We start from the raw sequence: 20,372 nt of genomic DNA on the forward strand, positions 1-20,372 counted from the left end.
ATAGTGCATCATTTTTGCGACCAATTTTTAAGCCAGTTCTACATGAAATTTTAAGTAACTTCAGCGTAATTTTTTTTGCAGTGTAGTGTGAGTGCTGCTGCAACAAGAATATGAAACCTTGTTGTGTAGTGTAAGCGCCATAGCAATTCAAGTAGTCTCACAGTACCGTAGTGTATGCTTGGCTTAAATGAGACCTAATAAACACACATCTAAGAGAAGCAGATGGATATCTGTGTAACGCTAGAGCAACATGATAAATATGTCGAGCCGTGGATGTCAGAACAGGAGTTTTGTCTTAACTCTGCGATTCCTGTGATGTACTCTGGTGCTAATCCACACAAAGTTAAGTGAACAATGAGCCTGTGACAAATCTGGATAAGCGTGAGCGGAGTCACGGGAGAGACTCGCTACAAAGCCTGACAACAGATAATGTTATCAGACGCAAACCTGACATTTGCACAAACTGTTGAAACAGCTCTCAGGGTGCAAATCAGGAGAACGGTTTGAAACTGAAATAAGACACTCGATAAAAACAACCGGATCGGGTTGAAAAAAAAACCTGTTGCTTAATTGGTAGTTGCTCCAGATAAGAGCATCTGCCAGATGCATGAATGTCAACGTATTTTAAGTTGTAGTGAATACATTAAGCAGACTTCAGCGAAACATTTAATATAGTTGTGAATCAATAGCTTAAATCTTGTACAGTGAAAACAGATGCCAGCTTAGATCAGCTAATGCATGACTTCAGAGATACAAGTCTATTCATCTGCAGGATTTGACATCTATGGCCATCCGATATATGGATTCTCTCCATTATGCATTATGAAGAGTTTTCCCATGCAGACAGTTACAATAAGATGAATCGTAGGCAAAACTTCAAAAGGTGCTGAAGCGTTGAAGAATGCAGGTTCAGTATATAAACGTCAAAATGTGATTTCGGTAATACAGCAAATATCCAGCGAACTACATTAAGGGGTGCTGACGTTGCTGAGGCTGTGCATATTTGAAATACCACGAGGGAAAGGTTTCCCTGGAGATCCTGTAATGAATGCAAAAAGTTGTGTGACGACCAGGATGAATGCAAACTTCTGCAGAAATACCACTGAACATTTTGGGGGGGGGCAAGTGTTGAAATATGAAAAGATGTCAAGCAGAATAGTGGACTATTTAAATGTGCTTTGACCTCAGGTGCAAACAGGCATGGGCTCATCCCCAACAGCTTACCCCTGGGGTCTGTGATGAAAGGTACACCTGCAGAGTAATGTCCCAGGCCAATTGTCCAGTGACTGACCATTAAGTTCATATGCTCACAGAGGTTTGATGAGGCTGACCTGTTACTCCTCTTGGCTGGAACAAAGAGATCCCTTGGTCCTCAGCCAGCGGAGAGATGGTTATATTGCATCATCATTTGACTTTTCATAAGATACCAGCATGACGCAGACAACTCAAAAAGCTTCAAGACCCCATGCCTTTCTCCTGTCTGGTCCTTCCCAACCTGAATCTGGGTGCTTGGGTGGTGCCCAAACATCTTGAAAGAGAGACTGGGATGCATCTGAGAGCATTTCATACGGTTCATGCACCACAGATTACATTCCGCGCTAAACTTCCCCAAGACATTGTCCTTTGTGTAACAGATATTATGTAATTTTTTAATTAGACTTTCACAACAGCTGTTCTACTTTTTGAAGAGGAGCCCCATTTGTAAATGTTCTAATTTTGCAACTTTATAGGTCGATTACGTTAATGTTAACCTTGATAATTATTGCTGCGTAATTTGAGTATCATCTCACGCTCCATATAATTTGACAGACCGTGATGTTGTCTTCTCACTATTAGAAATGACATACAAAGTGCTGCCGCACGGCAGCAGCAATTCATCTTGCGTACCAGGGCCAATTGTGTGTATGATTGAGACGCATGCATTTCTCTGTGCCGTCTCCCAACCAATTAGCTTGTGTCTTAAATGAGTCCATAAAGGAAAACAGAGCTCACACAATCACAGGGACAGAGAGAAATTAAGGACGGCACTGTGTCATATCCTATCACATACAAATCTTTCTAAATTCAATTCAATGGTAATGGAATCATCTCATTTTCTCACGTGGCAGTTATTTGCCACCGCCTACAATAAACCAATTTTGCATTTTGAAAAGCAATACATCTGAGACAAATATTGACACTAGCACGGATGAAGATTGAACTAAGTATACAAAATTTAGCCAATGAAGCTAATGAACACGTGCAAACTGTATATGATGAGTTATTGTGGCTTAAATCAAAACAAACCAACTGCAGTTTGATTGATATCAATTGGAATGCACAATAAAAAAAACATGATTTTTGAGTTATCTCATTTTGGAACCAAAATTTTCAATATAAATGCAATGAAAGAGTTCACGTACCATATCGGTGTCAGATACTGGCCCGAAGCTTGTCACATAGATGTTTGTTCTCACTTCAGTCACACTCTCTGAAACGTAAGGAAGAGCAAAATGAAGACCTGAATTAACTAATAGATTGAGCATAATGTGAGGCTGTTGTTTCTTATATAAGTCTTTCAGAAAGTCCATAGTCTTAAAATCCTTGATCACTGGGGTTCTGTAAAAGCAGTACAACAATCCACTACTAACAGCCGGTAGTTTAAACATCAAATAAAACCTTTTATGTTGTTTTGGAGAAGCTGAAGAATTTTCATGTCTAATGTTGAAGGATCATTACCACAAAATGTGACTCTCACTGGAGCAGTGTCGGGAAAACTAAAGAGATGTACGCACAGGACCTGCGCTATAGCATTCTCACAGACAATAACTTTATGAGGTTAGGGCACTTTCCAATTTTAAAAATTGTTTATCATCTGGGAAAAAATGCAATACAGTTCCTCTGTATTGTTATAGTCATAACTGTGGTGTAGCCTCAAAACGAATTCCAGAAAACGTTTTTGTTATAGTTTACTATACTTTAGAAAGTTTCTACAAATACAAACTTTTTTCCAAGATGCACATAGACATGTTCTCTGCGTACACCCACCACCCAAGCATTTACCTACTTAGTACAGTCTTATGTTGTCTTATGGACCACAACCCTATTAGTAAGACACAGTTACCCCATTATCGACACAAAAGTGTATCAGAAAAGTGGTCTTTCCATTGTTTTCGAAATAGTTTAACATTATTGTTTTCCATATTATAGCAATTATTACTGATTCACATTCAATGCTGATGAAAATGAAAACTAAAATCAATCCTGTGGTGAAGTCTAGGGAATCTATTATTTTATAACTTTACGTTTCTTTCTTTGGCTCTCTTGTTGTCTATAAATTTTAATTTTCTACATTTCACAAATCAAGTGTAAAGAGTACCCCCTGGTACCCTAACCTGGTTAAGTACACCTTGTGCTATGTGTTAGTGACCTAAGTCATTATGTCTCAGTGTTCCACCTAAGTGAAAAGTTGTAAATGTGATTTAAAGTTGTGTACTGGACATCAGCATGTAAAACAGGGCTGAAACGGAAAGATTTGATGGAGCTTGAGAGAATTGACTGGACGGTGGCCAGAATTGCGCAGACAACAGGAAGAGAGAAGTCCGTCTGAACATTCGATGGAAGCCATCCAGTTCCGCCGTGGCAATGGGCCACAGCTCTCAGTGCGCCAATGTGACTTCACCCATTCATCAAAAATGTACATCACGGTTTTTGACTGGCCACTGCTGGGCTCACAGTTGAGGCCCTGTACTTTTAGAGGTCACTAGAGATTCACTCTGTCAGACCTCCGTGGTGAATAATAAACATACACAGTGGGAGATGCTCTAATGGAGTTCTGCTGGCCGTTTCTGAAAATGTCATAAGGAGACTGAATATGACACATTCATGTCTGGAAATCAAAGCATTTAAACTTCGATGTTCTGACTGAATGTGATTTTACTTTCGAGAGGATTACCAGTCACTTAAACCGCCATATACTGTAAAACTGAAATAAACTTAAAAGCGTTGCGAGAATAGGCACCATATCGCTGATCCTCAGATAGCAGACGAATCAAAATGAGGCCCTTAACCGAAATGATCAGGGGAACCGATCAACTTCCTCATGATGATTAATGGAGCATTCGGTGGTCGTAACATCACAGTAGTGGGCAAGACTTCTTTATTTTCATCAAAATTCTGTAACACAAGCGTCTCCTGGGGCTCCTTAAGCTTAAGATTTGTAAGTGATCTCAGGAGAGTGCTGTACTGCGACAGAGTTTCCTATTGATAAACATTACAGTGCAGAGAGAAGATGAGTAATTTCACTGCTTCAAAACGCAATCTGTTATGGATCTGAGAGGTGCGAGACTTCGAGAGCGCCGCCTGACAAAATATGTCAATAATGAGAGCGAGGCGGAGGACAGCTGAGGAAGGTCACACTCGTCCCGCAAGGCAATCAAGCAATTCATCACTGTTGAGCAATAAGGCAAGGATATTTACACTGGGGACCGTGTGGAAGAAAATGTTTACAATCGTTTAGCCTACCGCCAAGTCCGGGGCGCAATCTGTTGTCGTAACCGTCCAGTAGGCGGTCCAAGATTCGAGTGAAGATGGTGATGTTGTCTTTGCTGTCATCTGGAATGGGTTCTCTATGTCCTGCTACAGCCCTGTGGAGAAGAAAGAAAGGTTTTGAGACTGAGGAAGTTGGGAATTCCATGCATTCAAACTAAAGCAAAATAACAAGACGAGTGTGAGGGTCAGGGATGGATTGAGAGAGATCTTGGTCAGCATCTTTGATCTTTTATTCTTTGAAGATTTATTACGGTTGATGCCTCCTCAGGTGGAAGATGCCATCACTGTGAATCACTCTGACCAGTCTTAAGAAAGAAATAACATCTAACGCATCTAACGATACAAACAAACAAAGCCTGAACTTAAATTGGGTCTTAGATCTTTTTATTATATACCTGATTTCTTGATTCTTACACCTTCCTCTCAAACAAACCTCTAATGCCGCAATGATCCAGAAGGTACAGTAGCTGATGACCAAATCCTTCTATAAAGTAATGTGTCTGTACACAGCTAGAGCTGTCACAATTATACAATTTGGATAACGATTAACAGTCCAAAACATAATTATGATTATGCCAATTAATTGTCTTTTTACAGCTTTGACAACCTTTAAAAAATGTGAAAATTATGTAAATAACCAAAACCTATCACGTTACAATGACCCTACAGTATCAGGAAACACTGTAAAGTCCAAAGTACCCAAACTAAATGAGATAGGAAATTGAAACACTTGTTCTACACACAAAAATGCTGAGCTGATACAATTCAAATTATGGAGAAATGTAATTCAAATGTAATAAAACACAAGCACAAGGCAGATATTACATATCACTTTGGGCCTTTTAAAGGTGTACAATAATTAATTGCATTAAGCCAATTAATTGAGATCAGATGATTATTTAATAAATGTGACAATAGTTTCAGCATTTACTAATAAATTATTTAAATCAGAAGTAGTAACTGTTAACATTACTTAATACACAATGCACTAACATGAACAGTTATTTAATGAACATGAATAGTTATTGGCATTAACTGTCATTAACAAAGATTAACAAATGCTGAAAACGATATAGCTCATTGTTAGTTAATGTTAGCTTACGCATTTAATAGTAATGAACAATATTTCATTTTTGCCGATATCCGATATGCCGATATTTTTCAAATCATTTTAGACAATACTAATATACTTTAACCCTATAGACAGCTGGTGTCTTTACCAGGGCTATGAGAGTGCACGCTCATACTGTATGTCAGAACGTCTACACAAACAACACATCTTTTTATCGGCAAATCATATCATTGTAATTTTTCAAAATGGGCAGATGCCGATATTTAATTTATAAGCCAAAATCGGCCGATAATATCTGCGTGCCGATAATATTGTGCATCCCTAGTATTTACAAATATTAACCAATACAACCTTATTGTAAAGTGTTGCTTTTAAAACCATAACAATAACAAAATTTTTACCACATTCAAGAAGTTGCACAGATGTGGTGGTCTGTGAACTGTAGTAGACTAACAAATTAGAGAAAATTTCTGAAATAGTTGCAAAAGTACAAACATATTTTCACAGAAATAACTCAGAAAACAGTCGAATGATATATTGTTCACTTGTTACAAAGTATTTAACTAAAGTATGTTCATAGGCTCTCAATGTATCACCCTACTACCTTGTAAACATGACATTGAGGCTAGGTGGGCTGACTCGCTGAAGTTGTTTGCAATCAGCCAATCAGATAGACTGCTGATTTTCTGCTTATGCTTGCCAGTTTTGTACATGTATCATACGGCCAGTGGACGGACTGTAGGCGGTCCATGGACTATGCTTCTGCCAGGCAGCACACCAAGGAAATACTACGTCAGTAAGAACATGACTGAGAAAAAGGATATACATATAACAGAAACAGTGACAGATTTGAGAAAAGTTCAAGTGGATTAATGAAACCTGTCACAGTTGAATATGGCTTTGCAAAAATCCCCGCTCCGGGATTCGGCCACATAATATCCCCTGAGTTGCAAATGGGTCTTGAATATGCAGTCAACCACTGGTTCTTTAATTACCTGAAATGTGCAGAATAATTATGTCTTGCTGGGCTTGTGATTCCCCCATGAACAATGCAGTGCATTGCAGGGCATGAAACACAGAAAACTGACAAGATAATGAGTGCTGTCCTCAATCAAATCAAGCTGCGATGGAAGCGACCTTGGACCAATTACATGCTGACCTTTGAAGGCCGAAAATAGAACCCAAAACAGGAAGTCTATCAAAAATTCACCCGCGAACATACAGATCCATGTGACTGTATTTCATAAGCCTTTCTAATCCTCTTGTGACAGGAAAATAAAGCACTGCAAGACTGCAAGTTTTACCCTACAAATGAATCTTTAAAGAGGTGGGGATGGATAATTTGTCTCTTTGCACTTCTGAAAAATATTCACAAGAGCCCATTAAAGAGATCATCACAATGAAACCAAAACCAAAATGACCAAAATGCCTCTTTGTGTTGCTGCAAATACCAGAAGCCCCCAAAAACAAGCCTTTCTGCAGCACTAGAGTGTGTTTAAAGAGAGTGATTGCACACCGTATTTTGCCATTAAAGTACTCCGGCATATTTTTCTCTCAAGAGGCTGTAAACTTTATTCTGGAGCTGAAAAAGCAGTAGTGCAGACGGCAAACATGGCAGCATGACTACCTCCGGCTCACAGCAACAGCGGTCCAGGCTACGTCCAGCATTAATTTGTTTTCTCTATGGTTTCACATATCTTCTCACCCTGCATCCCGCTTCATCCGAGTGTGGTGGGGGCTTAGCAGAAAGCATCGCATTGATTGACTGATAAGGTGCCTTTTGCATCTCACCTCCTGCTCGAGTATGCGTAAATCACAAGTGGAGATCTGTCCGTGTCAGCTGGCCGGTGGGTGGGATCAACCGGACTCTCAGTGACGTGACATTTTGAAAGCTGATGGCCTTCCCAGTGTGTCGTCATTAAAGGGGGTCCTGATAACGTATTCATATCAGGGAACCGTTTTTAAAAACAGAGACAAGCCACCCTGATTGATGGCACACTCCAAGCAAGGCAATATTTTTATGACACTCAAGAGTGCTACTTGCATATGAAAACCATGTTTGCGACCATTCCACCTCACGCATAACTAAATGTCACTCACTGCCACATCTTTGCATATCAGCGCCTTGCTATTAATAGACGGTGGACGATGCAGTCCATTCCCCTTGACAGGAACACAGCCGCTGTATTTAACAACTCACAATATAGAAAGGGTCCATTGTTCCTGCCTCTATGACCATTCCTGACATTGCCTGTGTGTTGAGAGGATAACGTGTACGGGCAACCAAAAGAAACCAAACAGGTTGAACAATAGCAGCTAACATCCAATTGATCGACTGGGGCAATGGGTTTGCGCTTCATTCCTTTCCACGGCTCACAATTTTTCCAGATTTCATTTTTCAATATCGACTTGAAGCTAATGAAAGCCTGGTTCTTGTTAGAAAACTTCATTCTGTTAGGAAGGCTGTTCTTTGAACTCAAACCAGAGGTTTATTAGCAGGATTCATGAGGCTACGCTTCAAGTCTTCCTCCACCTTAGTTCCCTAGCTTTTCAGTGGGTTTATATAACCCTCTGAAGCTGAATCTTTAAAGGTAATTTACAGCCCATTAAAGAAAGAAGAGGCGGATGAGAGCAAGCGAAAGAGGGAGGGAGTACGTGAACTATGAAGTGATTGTCAGGGTAAAACAGACGGGTGAAGAAAGACGATTCGAGCTACCAGATTTTGTTGCTGCCCACGCAACTCCTCAGTACAATCCTTACGGCAAACCTTTGAGAAGTTTAACAAAGGTTTATTCGAATGTGTTCCTCTCTACATGCCTCATGCAATATGGGGCTCCAGCATCGATTGTACACCACAGGAAAATTTACAGCTGCACAGGTTTTCACTGGAGCTGTGGCATAGTGGTTAGTTCCCTGATTTGGAGCTTAGAAAGGTGATGTAAGATAAAGTCTGGCTAAAAAGATCCCATCATTTTATGTGCTCTCATTCTCTGCTATCCCTCCACGTGGCAAAAACATCTAAGTACGATAATAATCTTGATGCAGTTGCCTAAGGTGTTCAAAGTGTTTTTAAACATGCAGCTATGCAATTGCTAGCTGGTTGATAGCATGTTCTGGGGGCTTAAAAGGTGGTTGACAGTGTGTGACAAAGGGGCTGATAGGTTTATAGTTTACTGGTCCAAGTCAAAAATCATTGTTAAGAAATGGAACAGCACACAGCAAGCCCAGGATTTGAGATATTACACCCTAAAAGTGCTGGGTTGTTTTTGACCCATGCTGGGTAAATATTGGACAGAACAAATGACACAATATTGGGTTGTCTTTAACGCAATGCTGGGTTAATTCAACCCAACTGCTGGGTTGTTTCCACTCATGGTAGGTAATTCTAACCCAGCAGTGTGTTCTATCCAACATTTACCCAGTATGGGTCAAAAACTAAAGACAACCCAGCAATTGGGTTAAAAATAACCCAGCATTTGGTCATTTTTAACCCAGCAGTGTGTTCTGTCCAATATTTACCCAGCATGGGTCAAAACAACCCTGCCCTTTTTAGAGTGTACTCGTGTACAAAGTATGCCAAGTTATAGGTTAAAGGGTGATGAACTATAAAAGGTTATCGTACTATAAATACATCTAGTGAGTTTCAGAACTCAAAACTTTTTTGGTTACTCCAACAATTCTTGTTTTGTCAGATTTTGTGTCATTATGACATCATAGTGTGACAAAAGACCACATCCACTTCTACACCATTGCCTTGCTATCCCCAGCCACTAATTCATGCATACAGTAGATAAGTCAATACGAGACGCAAAAACAGGATTACTTGAGCAACAAACGATAGTGATGTCTCCAATGATTACAAGATATTGTGCAGTGTCTTTGCAATGCCTTCCTTATGATACTGATATTAGCATGATCGAGGATGAAGCTTCAGATCACAACAGTAAGACGCTGTTCACTTGTTTGCTCCATTTTACTGCAGATTCATTTTTTTAAGGACACAGCTGGACACAGAATTTCGGAAAAAGATGACAACAAAAGATGATGCAAACATTATAAGTAGACCATAGAGAAATGCAGTTCATGGCACATTTAATATGTAGGGTAAGGGGTTTGTTAAAACAAGCATCATGCTACTGATATGGGTGTATAAAACATGTTGGTTCCCAAATACTCTCAAAAAATCCCACAATGAATAGATATAGCAAACGCTTTTTGATTTCACATGACACAGTCAGTCGGATAGCAGATATGACAGGAAGCACGTAAAGGCTGTTTGCAGTTAGACGTATGACATATGTGTCCCCATCTGGTGTTGTGAGGTTAGACTCTCTCTTTTTCTCTCTCTCTTTTTCTCTCTCTCTCTTTCTCTCTCTCTAATGTGGGGCTGGAGGATCACGGGCCTTGGCGGCCGCTGCTTCATCCCTCTTCATTACCACCACATCATCCCTGCAAATAAAAAATTGACTTTTCCCCGTAACTCCCTTCCTTCACCCACCGTCCCAAACCTCCCCTACCATTCTCTACATACAGTAGTTATCCTCTCTCTCTCTTTCCCTCTCTCGTCTATTTTTTGTAATCTTCTCTCTCATCACAACACATCCCTCCCTTTTCAACTATCTGCCAGTAAGTGGCAAAGAAAAATATTCAGAAGGCCCAAATAGTAGCAAATGTGATTCATTTCACTGAGACGCACCATTGTGTGTGTGTACATACACGTAATGTTTCAACAGAGTGAAGTGGTGTCGAAATGAACTCCTGAATATTGTATAACGTGTTTGAATTACGCTGCAGATTACAGGCTTGAGAATGTTGCAGGGATGCTTTATAATTCAGGGAATGACTTTTATATGAATGTTGATATACACCTCCTCTGGGAAGCAAAACAGATATTTCATTACGATATTCAATTACAAAAAATAAAAAAGTCTGAATATTAAAGACCTTGTTTTTGACAACTATTGTTTTAAACTGTATTGGTGTTTCTTTACAACACATATGACAACACACAAGAACAAATTTTAATATGGACCTCAGTTTAATATTATATTATCTCAGACCTATTCAAATCGTCATTAATTCAATAGTGCTTTTATAAGAATTGTTACTAATCTCTCGAGCTTTGATAAAACATTTTCTGAGGATGCAAGCTATTTGGTCATCTGGAATTAGTTCTAGCTATTGTATTGCAGTGCACGGGTAGTAAATAAATTATTTAATGCAATTTAAACAACAAGTCAAAATCTTGCAGCTAAAAATTAAGATTCTGGAGGGCAAAGCGTTTCTATGTAATTTGTCTTCACTGTCTCTGCTATCATTGTGTGGCTGCTCATTTGCATAATATTTCTCTTCCAGATTTTGTCGGATTGCTGGACACGCCCAAATCAAATTCGCAACGTTTACTCACGCTGCCTCAAATCAGCAACTATTCGGGAAAACGTCTGTCAGGGTGAACGCCCCTTAAAGGATGCACAATGGCACAACATCTCATTAAAATATATTAAATGCTAAACTGTGCTGATGTAATGTTTCTCACTTGCAAGTCTGCATCTACATTTCTTCATTTTGTCAGCATAAAACACTTAATGAAACAATCACAAGCATCTTCGGTAGTCTAATGCATTCAAGACCCTATTCAGTCCCCTCTATATTTAGACAAGTCTGGGAGTACAAATCTCTGAAGTAGTTTAAAAAGAAGCTGAACTGACACTTAGCCTGCAACTTTTTCTTTTAAGGCTATTTTTTGTCCTTGTTCATCAAAACGTAATGAACGTATGCTTGTGTCAAGATATTGTCGGCTAAAGTAAAGATATTGTCATCTGCGTATGGGATAATTATTTATAAATCTTCCAAATATCTAAACAGTTGAGTTAAATAAGTCTATATACTGTAGGACATGGATGGAACAATAAAAACGTTAATACCAATAAAAAATTAAGCCCAGGGTTTCTGTTAATGCATTTACAAATTAGTATTCAGCCTATATTATTAAATAATTCATGGCATTTTCTTTTAGTGTTTAAGGATTTTTTTACTGATGATAAACAATAGTTTTCGGTTGCCACTTGATGACCAATATCAAATCTGAGCCTGAAGCAAAATCCATTGAGAACCACTGATCTGAATGATTATTCTGTACAATTCCTTCAATTTGAATGTCTTTCATCCTCCTTTTATTTTTTATTCTTTATTTCACAGCTTTCATTAGATAGCCCAAGGTTGTCAGAGCGAACATTGATTTTCCACCCAGCCTCAGACAGGTCACAACTGCCCTGTAATATTTTATTAGCGTCTCAAATTTAACTCCATTTCTTTCGTGGTCATGTATGAGAATTGCATATGCTGTTTTCTCAATGCATTGGATAATTTTACAACTGTTTACTGTTTGTGCATTAGTTATAAGAGATAAGACTGTAAGACTGTATAGATAAGAGATATAGGTGATTCAAGACTGACATTTTAGATTACATGAATCAAAAAGATTACATTACATGAAAGATCTTTATTGTTTAAATAGGTCTCTATAATCTGACATCTGGTTAAACTATAACATAAAATGAAACTCAATTTGCTGTTCAGGCATTGTTTAGGGCTACTAGAGGCAATGCAGCCATTTAAAAAAAAGCCAATTGTTAATGCTATAATTTAATGCAGGATAACGTTAAAGTAATTTAATCTTAAGAAAGGCAAAGAAAACAGTTTAGACAAGAAGCATTACCATTGGGAAGTCAAGATTCTCTCCGGGGTGAACTTGACTGCAAGCCTCCACGTCTGGGTCACTATCTCAGTTCACAGAATAAAGAGGCTTGAAGTCTAGCCAAAATCAATCTTGTACAGAGTAAAACTTTGCTGTAGTTTTGCTGCAGGTTTGCCAGTAACTTAGTGTAGATTTAATTTACAATTTTGTTTTAAACATAAACTTACCTACAGTATTTCTTATATTTTCTTTCATGAAACAAGACTAAATATCTTAGGTCACTTTTATTGTTATGTAATTGTTTTGTAATTTAAGAAGTTTCAAATATTTTTACTAAACAACAAGACAAAAATGCTTAGGAAAAATGTAATGTTTTTGCAGCGTTGCTGAGCTAATGCCAGTCTCTTCTTGCTCATTTTGAATCTCAAAAGTCAAAGTGTTTTAATTTTGGTTAAAGTAAAGTTTAACTCAAATTGAAAACAATAGGAAAGTATATAAATAGTAAGTTTTAGTAAGTAAGTTACTGGCAAATCTGCTGCAAAACTACACAAAGTTTTACAGTTTGTCTTTTTTCAAGATCTGATGAATTGCTGATCGGTTGTTCCTGCTCTGACCCACATTATCAACTCGTCTCTCACCACTGGTACATTTCCCACAGTCTTCAAAGAGGTCCGTATTACCCCGCTCCTGAAGAAACCCACTCTTAATCCTGCACTGTCAGATAACTACAGACCGGTATCTCTCCTCCCTTCATTGCCAAAACTCTTGAGGTTGTTGAATTTAACCAGTTCTTCTCCTTTCTTACTCAGAACAACCTCCTGGACAGCAACCAGTCTGGTTTCAAGAGCGGTCATTCCACCGAGACTGCGCTGCTCTCGGTCATTGAAGCCCTGAGACTGGCAAGAGCAGCCTCTAAATCATCTGTACTCATCCTACTGGATCTATCTGCTGCCTTTGACACCATTAACCACCACATCCTCCTGTCCACCCTCAAGGCTATGGGCGTCTCTAGAATGGTGCTACAATGGTTCAAGTAGGTCATTTAGAGTATCCTGGAGAGGTGAGGTCTCTGAGTCCCAACATCTCAATACAGGGGTGTACATGACATGACATCCTTAGGTTCTGTCATTTGGAAACATGGCTTTTCCGATCACTGATGCGGATGATACACAACTCCACCTTTCATTTCAGCCTGACGATCTGACTGTTTCTGCACGCATTTCAGCAAGCCTGAGTGACATTTCTCTCTGGATGAAGGACAATCACCTGCAGCTGAACCTTGCAAAAACAGAACTGCTTGTAATCCCGGCCTACCCGAAGATTCATCACAACCTCTCCATTCAACTAGGCTTATTAACCATCACACCTCCCAGAACAGCCAGAAACCTGGGTGTGGTAATCGATGATCAGCTAAACTTCACGGATCACGATGCCAGCACCACCCAGTCCTGTAGATTCATCCTCTACGACATTAGGAAAATTAGACCTTGCTACACAAGTCCTAGTCCAGGGTCTTGTCCTGTCCAGACTGGACTATTGCAATGCGATACTGGCTTGACTTCCAGCTTGCACAACCAAACCTTTACAGATGATCCAGAATGCAGCGGCAAGAGTGGTCTTCAATGAACCGGAGAGAACACGTCACTCCTCTCTTCATTAAGTTACATTGGCTCTCAGTAGTTGCTAAATTCAAAGCTCTGCTCTTGGCATACAGGACCACAACTGGTTCGGCACCCCCATATCTTCACTCGCTAATACAGACTTACCCGCCAAATCCCTACGCTCTGCAATTGAAAGATGACTTGTAGTGCCATCCCAAAAAGGGAAACAAATCACTCTCACGTACCTTCTCTGGATCTATTACACATTTGTGGAATGATCTGCCCGCTGCTAGAAGATCATCAGATTCTGTAGCCATCTTTAAGAATCGTATGAAAACACATATCTTCCATCAGCAACTGACCGATTAGTTCTGACTTCTATCTCTGTTCTACGCTTTCTAACCTTAAAAAAAAAAACCTGTGGTAGACTATATGAGACCAGTTTTACTGCGCTTATGCTTTTTGTTGTCCTTATGTTGTTCCATTTGCTTCCATTATTTACCTCATTTGTAAGTCGCTAAATGACTAAATGTAAATGCTGATGAATAAAATCAAGTCCCTCCCAAAATTTTCATCTGTAAAGATGTCACTGTAGCGAGGAAGGCGGGACGAGAGCCATGGGGCAGGAAGGCGGCGCCGGTGGCGTGAGTGATAATGAGTATCAGCTGTACGCGCACCGGTCCCGCATGCCTCACGTGGGAGCTCGGGAGCATAAGAGGACGAGCGACGGGACTGCCGACGAGAGAGGACCGGGCCCGGAAATGCTAAGTTTTGTTTATGTGTTTATGTTCGTGTGGCCGGCAGTCGTCTGTGAGGGGCTGCCGGCCCGTTTTGCTACTGTTTATTGTTTATTTATTTTTGATTAAATGTTTTGAATGTTCGCCGGTTCCCGCCTCCTTCCTTCCGTTTTATTGAGCTTTGCTACATTGGTGCCGAAACCCGGGAGGAAGGAGGGACATGCTGTCGAAGAGCCCTCACCGCCGAGGGGCATTGTGGTGCCGAGGAGTTCGGGCAGCGCGGACGAGGGACGTCCGCCAGCGGCTGCCTGAGGCGGTGGTGCTGCAGCAAGAGGAATCGGCTGGGACGAGGACCTCGCTGCCATGCTCATGGGCCGAGGTGGGGTTGTGGCCATAGAGGAGGGAGCGGAGGAGTTCAGGCCGTTTACTGTGGGCCGGAGCCTGCTGCCGTCCACCGAGGAAAAGGGGAGGAGCAGGGAATGGAAAACTCGCTGCCGGCTACCCTCAGCCAAAGAAGCCACCGCCAACCGCCAGGAAGCGGAGGAGGAGCGGGCCGTCCCCCCGATGTCCAGCACCACCGCATAGCACTGCGAGGAAGAGCCTCTCGGCTGGCTGAGGACCGAATGACAGCGTGTCGGGGAACCGGACTATTTTTTTTTTCCTCTCTCTCCTCTCTTGTCCCTGTCGCTCGGGGTGCTCCCGGCTCCATTCTCTCGTCTCGTCGGTGCGTACCCCCAGGCGCTGGGGCTCGCAAGGGGGGGGGGAGTAAGCACAGGCGCGGTGGAATCCCCCGGCCTGTGAGGGGCGATGAGGGTATGTAGCGAGGAAGGCGGGACGAGAGCCGTGGGGCAGGAAGGCGGGGCCGGTGGCGTGAGTAATAATGAGTATCAGCTATACGCATGCCTCACGGGGGAGTTCGGGAGCATAAGAGGACGAGCGATGGGACTGCCGACGAGAGAGGACCGGGCCCGGAAGTGTTAAGTTTGGTTTATGTTCGTGTGGCCGGCAGTCGTCCGTGAGGGGCTGCCAGCCTGTTTTTACTGCTGTTTATTGTTTATTTATTTTTGATTAAAGTGTTTGAATGTTCGCCGGTTCCCGCCTCCTTCCTTCCGTTTTACTGAGCTTTGCTACAGTCACATTGACTTAAAGAGTAAATTTTTTGTCATTTTTAAGGTCCTACTTTGATTTATGGAGTGTCCAACAACAAGTTTACGTACATACACGGTGTAAAATCACTTTCATTTTCTAATAATAGGCAGTTATTATTACCTTACTTCTTGACTGATTCAATGATTCGTTCAGCGATTCATCTGTCTAATCCCCTCCTTTCTGTCAGCCTACTCTGATCTGATTGGTCAGATGGTTTAGTCTGCTGTGATTGGTCTATGGCTTACAGTGTTACAAATGGAATTTAGGCAGGCATTACACGCAAATCTGACCCGGAACTAAAAATAGAACAACAGATGACTCGTTCACGTTATTCAGAGTCGAGTCCTTTTTTCCCATGCCAATAAATTTGTTAATCGTTCACTTTCAGCTTTACAACATTACACACTGTAATTTTAATATAATGTAATATAATATAATTATTATATAATTTTTAAGGGGTCATATGGCGCGAATACATGTTTCCCTTTCTGTCGGTCTCTCAACGTTGTGTCGAGCCGACAGATGGGGTTCGCTCTTGAGAACCTATCAACTTCTGACTAGTTTAGAAAAGGCCAATGAAATTGGCGAATTAAATTTGCATGCCGGACTCCGCCCCTGGATATCCGGGTATAAAGGGAGACGGCGTGCTGCATTCATTCACCTTTTGTTCTTCGGGGCCATCACACTGATTGAATTTGAGACGTCAAACTCTATGCCGAATTACTGCTGGAATCTTATTACGTGGTGCAGCGGACGGTCCCTACATGCAGCGACTTTCCCCTGAGCGTCTAGGCAGTTCCAGAAGTGTTTGAGTTTTTCTCTAAAAGAGCAAATTTCTCCAGCGTGGCATGTCCCGCTGTTCTCATGGGTGCAACACACTCATCGAGGAGGGGGACAGACAAGGTGTCTGCTTCCAGTACGCTGGGGCAGACGTTGTGGATACGTCCTGCCCGTACTGCGGTTGACGATTCAGATGTTGTGTTCCCACGAGACTCAGCCACCACCTCGTCTGCTCCCCGTTCCGTGACGGCCCTGCCATCGGTTGACGATTCAGACGTTGCGTCACGGGTGGCTGTGTTCCCACGGGACTCAGCCACCACCTCGTCTGCTCCCCGTTCCGTGACGGCAGGACTACGGCCCTGCCGCCCGCTACGGCAAGCAGCGAGGGTGATATGAGGATTACTGTGAGCGTTAATCCGCCAGCCACTGGCTCACGGACCGTTCGCACCTCGTCTCGCTCGTCTGACCGTTCCCCAGGAGACGGTCCCACCGTCTTGTTCCTCAACCACGTATTCGGAAACGGTGCGTGACAATGATGAGATGTCCCATGCAGCATCGGGGGGTGATGTACTGCCATCCGACTCCGGCGATTCTTCAGAGCTCCCTCCCTCGGGGGGTCGAGCCCAGGAAGAAGCGGACATATGAGGGCGGGCATATCAGTACAGAGTCCTCCCTTTCGGTCTGTTCCTTTCCCCACGAGTCTTCACGAAGATCGGGGAAGCCGCCCTCACTCCCCTTGGGGAGAGAGGTGTGCGGGTACTAACTATCTCGACGACTGGCTCATCTGGGCACACTCGCGAGATCTGTTGTGTACACACAGGGACCTAGTGCTCCGGCACCTAGATCGGTTGGGACCACAGGTCAGCCGAGAAAAGAGCAAGCTCTCCCCTGTGCAGAGCATCCTCTTTCTCGGTATGGAACTTGATTCTGTCTCCATGACAGCGTGACTGACTCAGAACGCGCTCAGTCAGTGTTGAACTACCTGCAGCACTTCAGGCAGTCAGCGGTCCCCCTGAAACAATTTCAGAGGCTCCTGGGCACATGGCATCCTCGGTGGGGGTGGTCCCCCTCGGGTTGATGCACATGCGACTGCCCCAACACTGGCTACAGAGTCGTGTTCCCTGGAGAGCGTGGCACACCGGCAGCAGGCGTACGGTCATCACGCCTCTCTGCTGACGCACCCTAACCCCCTGGTCTTCAGTGACCTTTTTGGTGGAAAGGGTCCCCCTAGGACAGGTCTCAAGGCACGTCGCGGGACAACGGATGCCTCTCTGCAGGGTTGGGGTGTCGTGTGCAACGGGCACGCAGTGTCGGGGCGGTGGACGAGCCCCCACCTGCATTGGCATATCAACTGCCTAGAGTTGTTGGCTGTGCTACTTGCACTGAAGAGGCTGCAGCCTCTCGAGCCGGGCAAGCACGTGCTGGTCCGGTCGGACAGCACAACTGCCATGGCCCATATCAATCGACAGGGTGGCATTCGCTCACGGCAGCTAACACGACTCGCCCGACGCCTCCTCCTGTGGAGTCAGCAGGTGATCAGCTCCCTGCAAGCCACACATATCCCAGGCGACCTGAACCAGACAGCCGACGCGCTCTTGTCAGTCGATGCCTCACGGAGTGGCGACTCCATCCCCGCACAGTCCGGCTCATATGGGAGCAGTTCGGCCAGGTACAGGGGGACCTGTTGCCTCCCTGGACTCCTCCCATTGCCCGCTTTGGTACTCACTGACCGAGGGACCCCTCGGTATGGATACCCTAGCGCACAGCTGGCCGCGGGGTAAGCGGAAGTACGCCTTCCCCCCAGTGAGCCTCATTGCACGGGTCTTGTGCAAGGCCAGGGAAGAGAAGCATCAAGTGGTACTAGTTGGGCCCTATTGGCCCAACCGCACTTGGTTCTCGGAGCTAAGGCTCTTGACAACAACTCCCCCCTGGCCGATCCCCCTGGTGAAGGACCTGCAAGGGTACGTAACGGCATCCTAGGCAGACCCCTGGTACTTCCATTTCTGGACGGGACGAGGAGATCATGGAGTTGTTGGGACATCACTCAGGCTGGGGCCTCGGCCACTAGGCGGCTATACGCCCATAAGTGGCGCCTCTTCTCATCCTGGTGCCCTTCTCGAAGAGAAAACCCGCGAATTGCTCGATCGGGAACGTGCTGTCCCTTCCTCAAGAGAGACTGGAGAGTAACCTCTCCCCTCTTCACACTGGGAGTGTATGTAGACGCTACGGCCGCTCATCACGACCCAGTTGCTGGGAAGCCTCTGGGACAGCACGACCTGGTCATTAGGTTACTAAGGGGCACGAGAAGGCGACCGCCTCATCCGTGCTCCGTACCCTCTTGCGACCTAGGTGGTGGGCCTCAAGAGCCCCCCCCTTCGAGCCCCTCGGAGCTGCCGCTCTTTCTCACCTCACGATAAAGACGGCTCTCCTGATGGCGCTCACCTCCAAGAGGGTAGGGGACCTACAAGCACCCTCCGTGTTCACAGATTGCCGAGAACTCGGGCCCGGTGATTCTCACGTTATCCTGAGACCCCGGCCCGGCTACGTGCCCAAAGTTCCCACCACTCCCTTCCGGGACCAGGTGGTGAACTTGCAGGCGCTCCCCACCGAGGAGGAAGACCCAACCCCATCCGTGTTGTGTCCAGTACGCGCACTGCGCCTCTACTTGGACCGCACGCAGAGCTTCAGAAGCTCTGAGCAGCTCTTTGTCTGTTTTGGAGGTCAGCAGAAGGGGAGAGCTGTCTCCAAACAGAGACTGGCGCACTGGATCGTGGATGCCATATCCTTGGCATACCGGTCGCAAGATCGCCCCTGCCCCTTAGGAGTTAAGGCGCATTCCACTCGGGGTGTCGCCTCCTCGTGGGCACTGGCTCAGGGCGCCTCTCTGGCAGACATCTGCAGAGCTGCGGGTTGGGCTATGCCCAATACCTTCGCGAGGTTCTACAACCTCCGCGTTGAACCGGTATCAGCCCGCGTCCTGCAGGGCAACAGGTAGGACCGGCAGCCGTTTGGGCGTACGCCTGCGGAAGCCCTTCCACCTCCGGGGGGAGCAGTGGCGATCCTGCCTCACTTCTTTCCCCTCGGGTAAAGAATAGGCATTCCATCCATCACTAAGCACCCTTCCAGGGGACAGGCTGGGCAGAGCAGCCCTGCCCCCTTAGGCCGGGGAACAGTTGAGTTATCTCCCACATAGCTCTAACCGGACCTAGTGCTCCAGACTTGGTAACCCCCTCCCTCCGTGGGCTGTTCCGTCTGATGTATGAATGGTTCCCACCTTGGCAACCCATGACCTCCCCAGGTGGACTCCCACCTTGCGGTTAACTCCTGCAGTCCGCACATTTTGCCCATGAGTTCTCCCCTGATGGTGAGACCATGTGGTGTCTCCACTAATTCCTCCCTACGGTAGGTAGTGGCCTCTGCAGCGTTTTTCCCCCAGGGGGGAATAATGCTTACCCAGTGGCCCGCACGGTGCCGGGCGGCTTCTCGCCATTTAGAGAACTAGGCCTCCGCCCATGACGGCAGGTGTTAGGGGCTTACCAACTTTTGTGTAAAGCTCTGGGTCCCCCTTCCTCTCCACTGGAAGGTCATAATTTCGCGTAGCGTGTTTGTCTGACTCGCCCAGGCCAGTCAACGTCGCTCCGCAGAGATTGTGACGCGGCTCAGTGCTGTGGCGTTTTCCATAGGAACCCCATTCTGTCGGTCCGACAGAAAGGGAACTTCTTGGTTACGGATGTAACCTCGGTTCCCTGATGGACAACACTGGCCGCCCACCCCAGCGGTCGGGGAGGATGCTTTAGGCTCCTCAG

At 44.4% G+C, this 20,372-nt stretch overlaps 1 protein-coding gene across 1 annotated transcript in view; it reads right to left on the minus strand.

The window, feature by feature from the left end:
- The window catches only part of gabra3 (gamma-aminobutyric acid type A receptor subunit alpha3), a 95,165-nt gene that overhangs the window by 25,758 nt on the left and 49,035 nt on the right, over positions 1 to 20,372 (minus strand). The window contains exons 3-4 of the mRNA XM_057360947.1: positions 4,504 to 4,625; positions 2,403 to 2,470 (exon numbers count right to left, since the gene is read on the minus strand). Coding sequence (XP_057216930.1) covers positions 2,403 to 2,470; positions 4,504 to 4,625 — 190 coding nt within the window. The remainder of the gene's footprint in view (positions 1 to 2,402; positions 2,471 to 4,503; positions 4,626 to 20,372) is intronic.

This window comes from Triplophysa rosa, linkage group LG19 (assembly GCF_024868665.1).
Source record: "Triplophysa rosa linkage group LG19, Trosa_1v2, whole genome shotgun sequence".
NCBI classification, from domain to species: Eukaryota; Metazoa; Chordata; class Actinopteri; order Cypriniformes; family Nemacheilidae; genus Triplophysa; species Triplophysa rosa.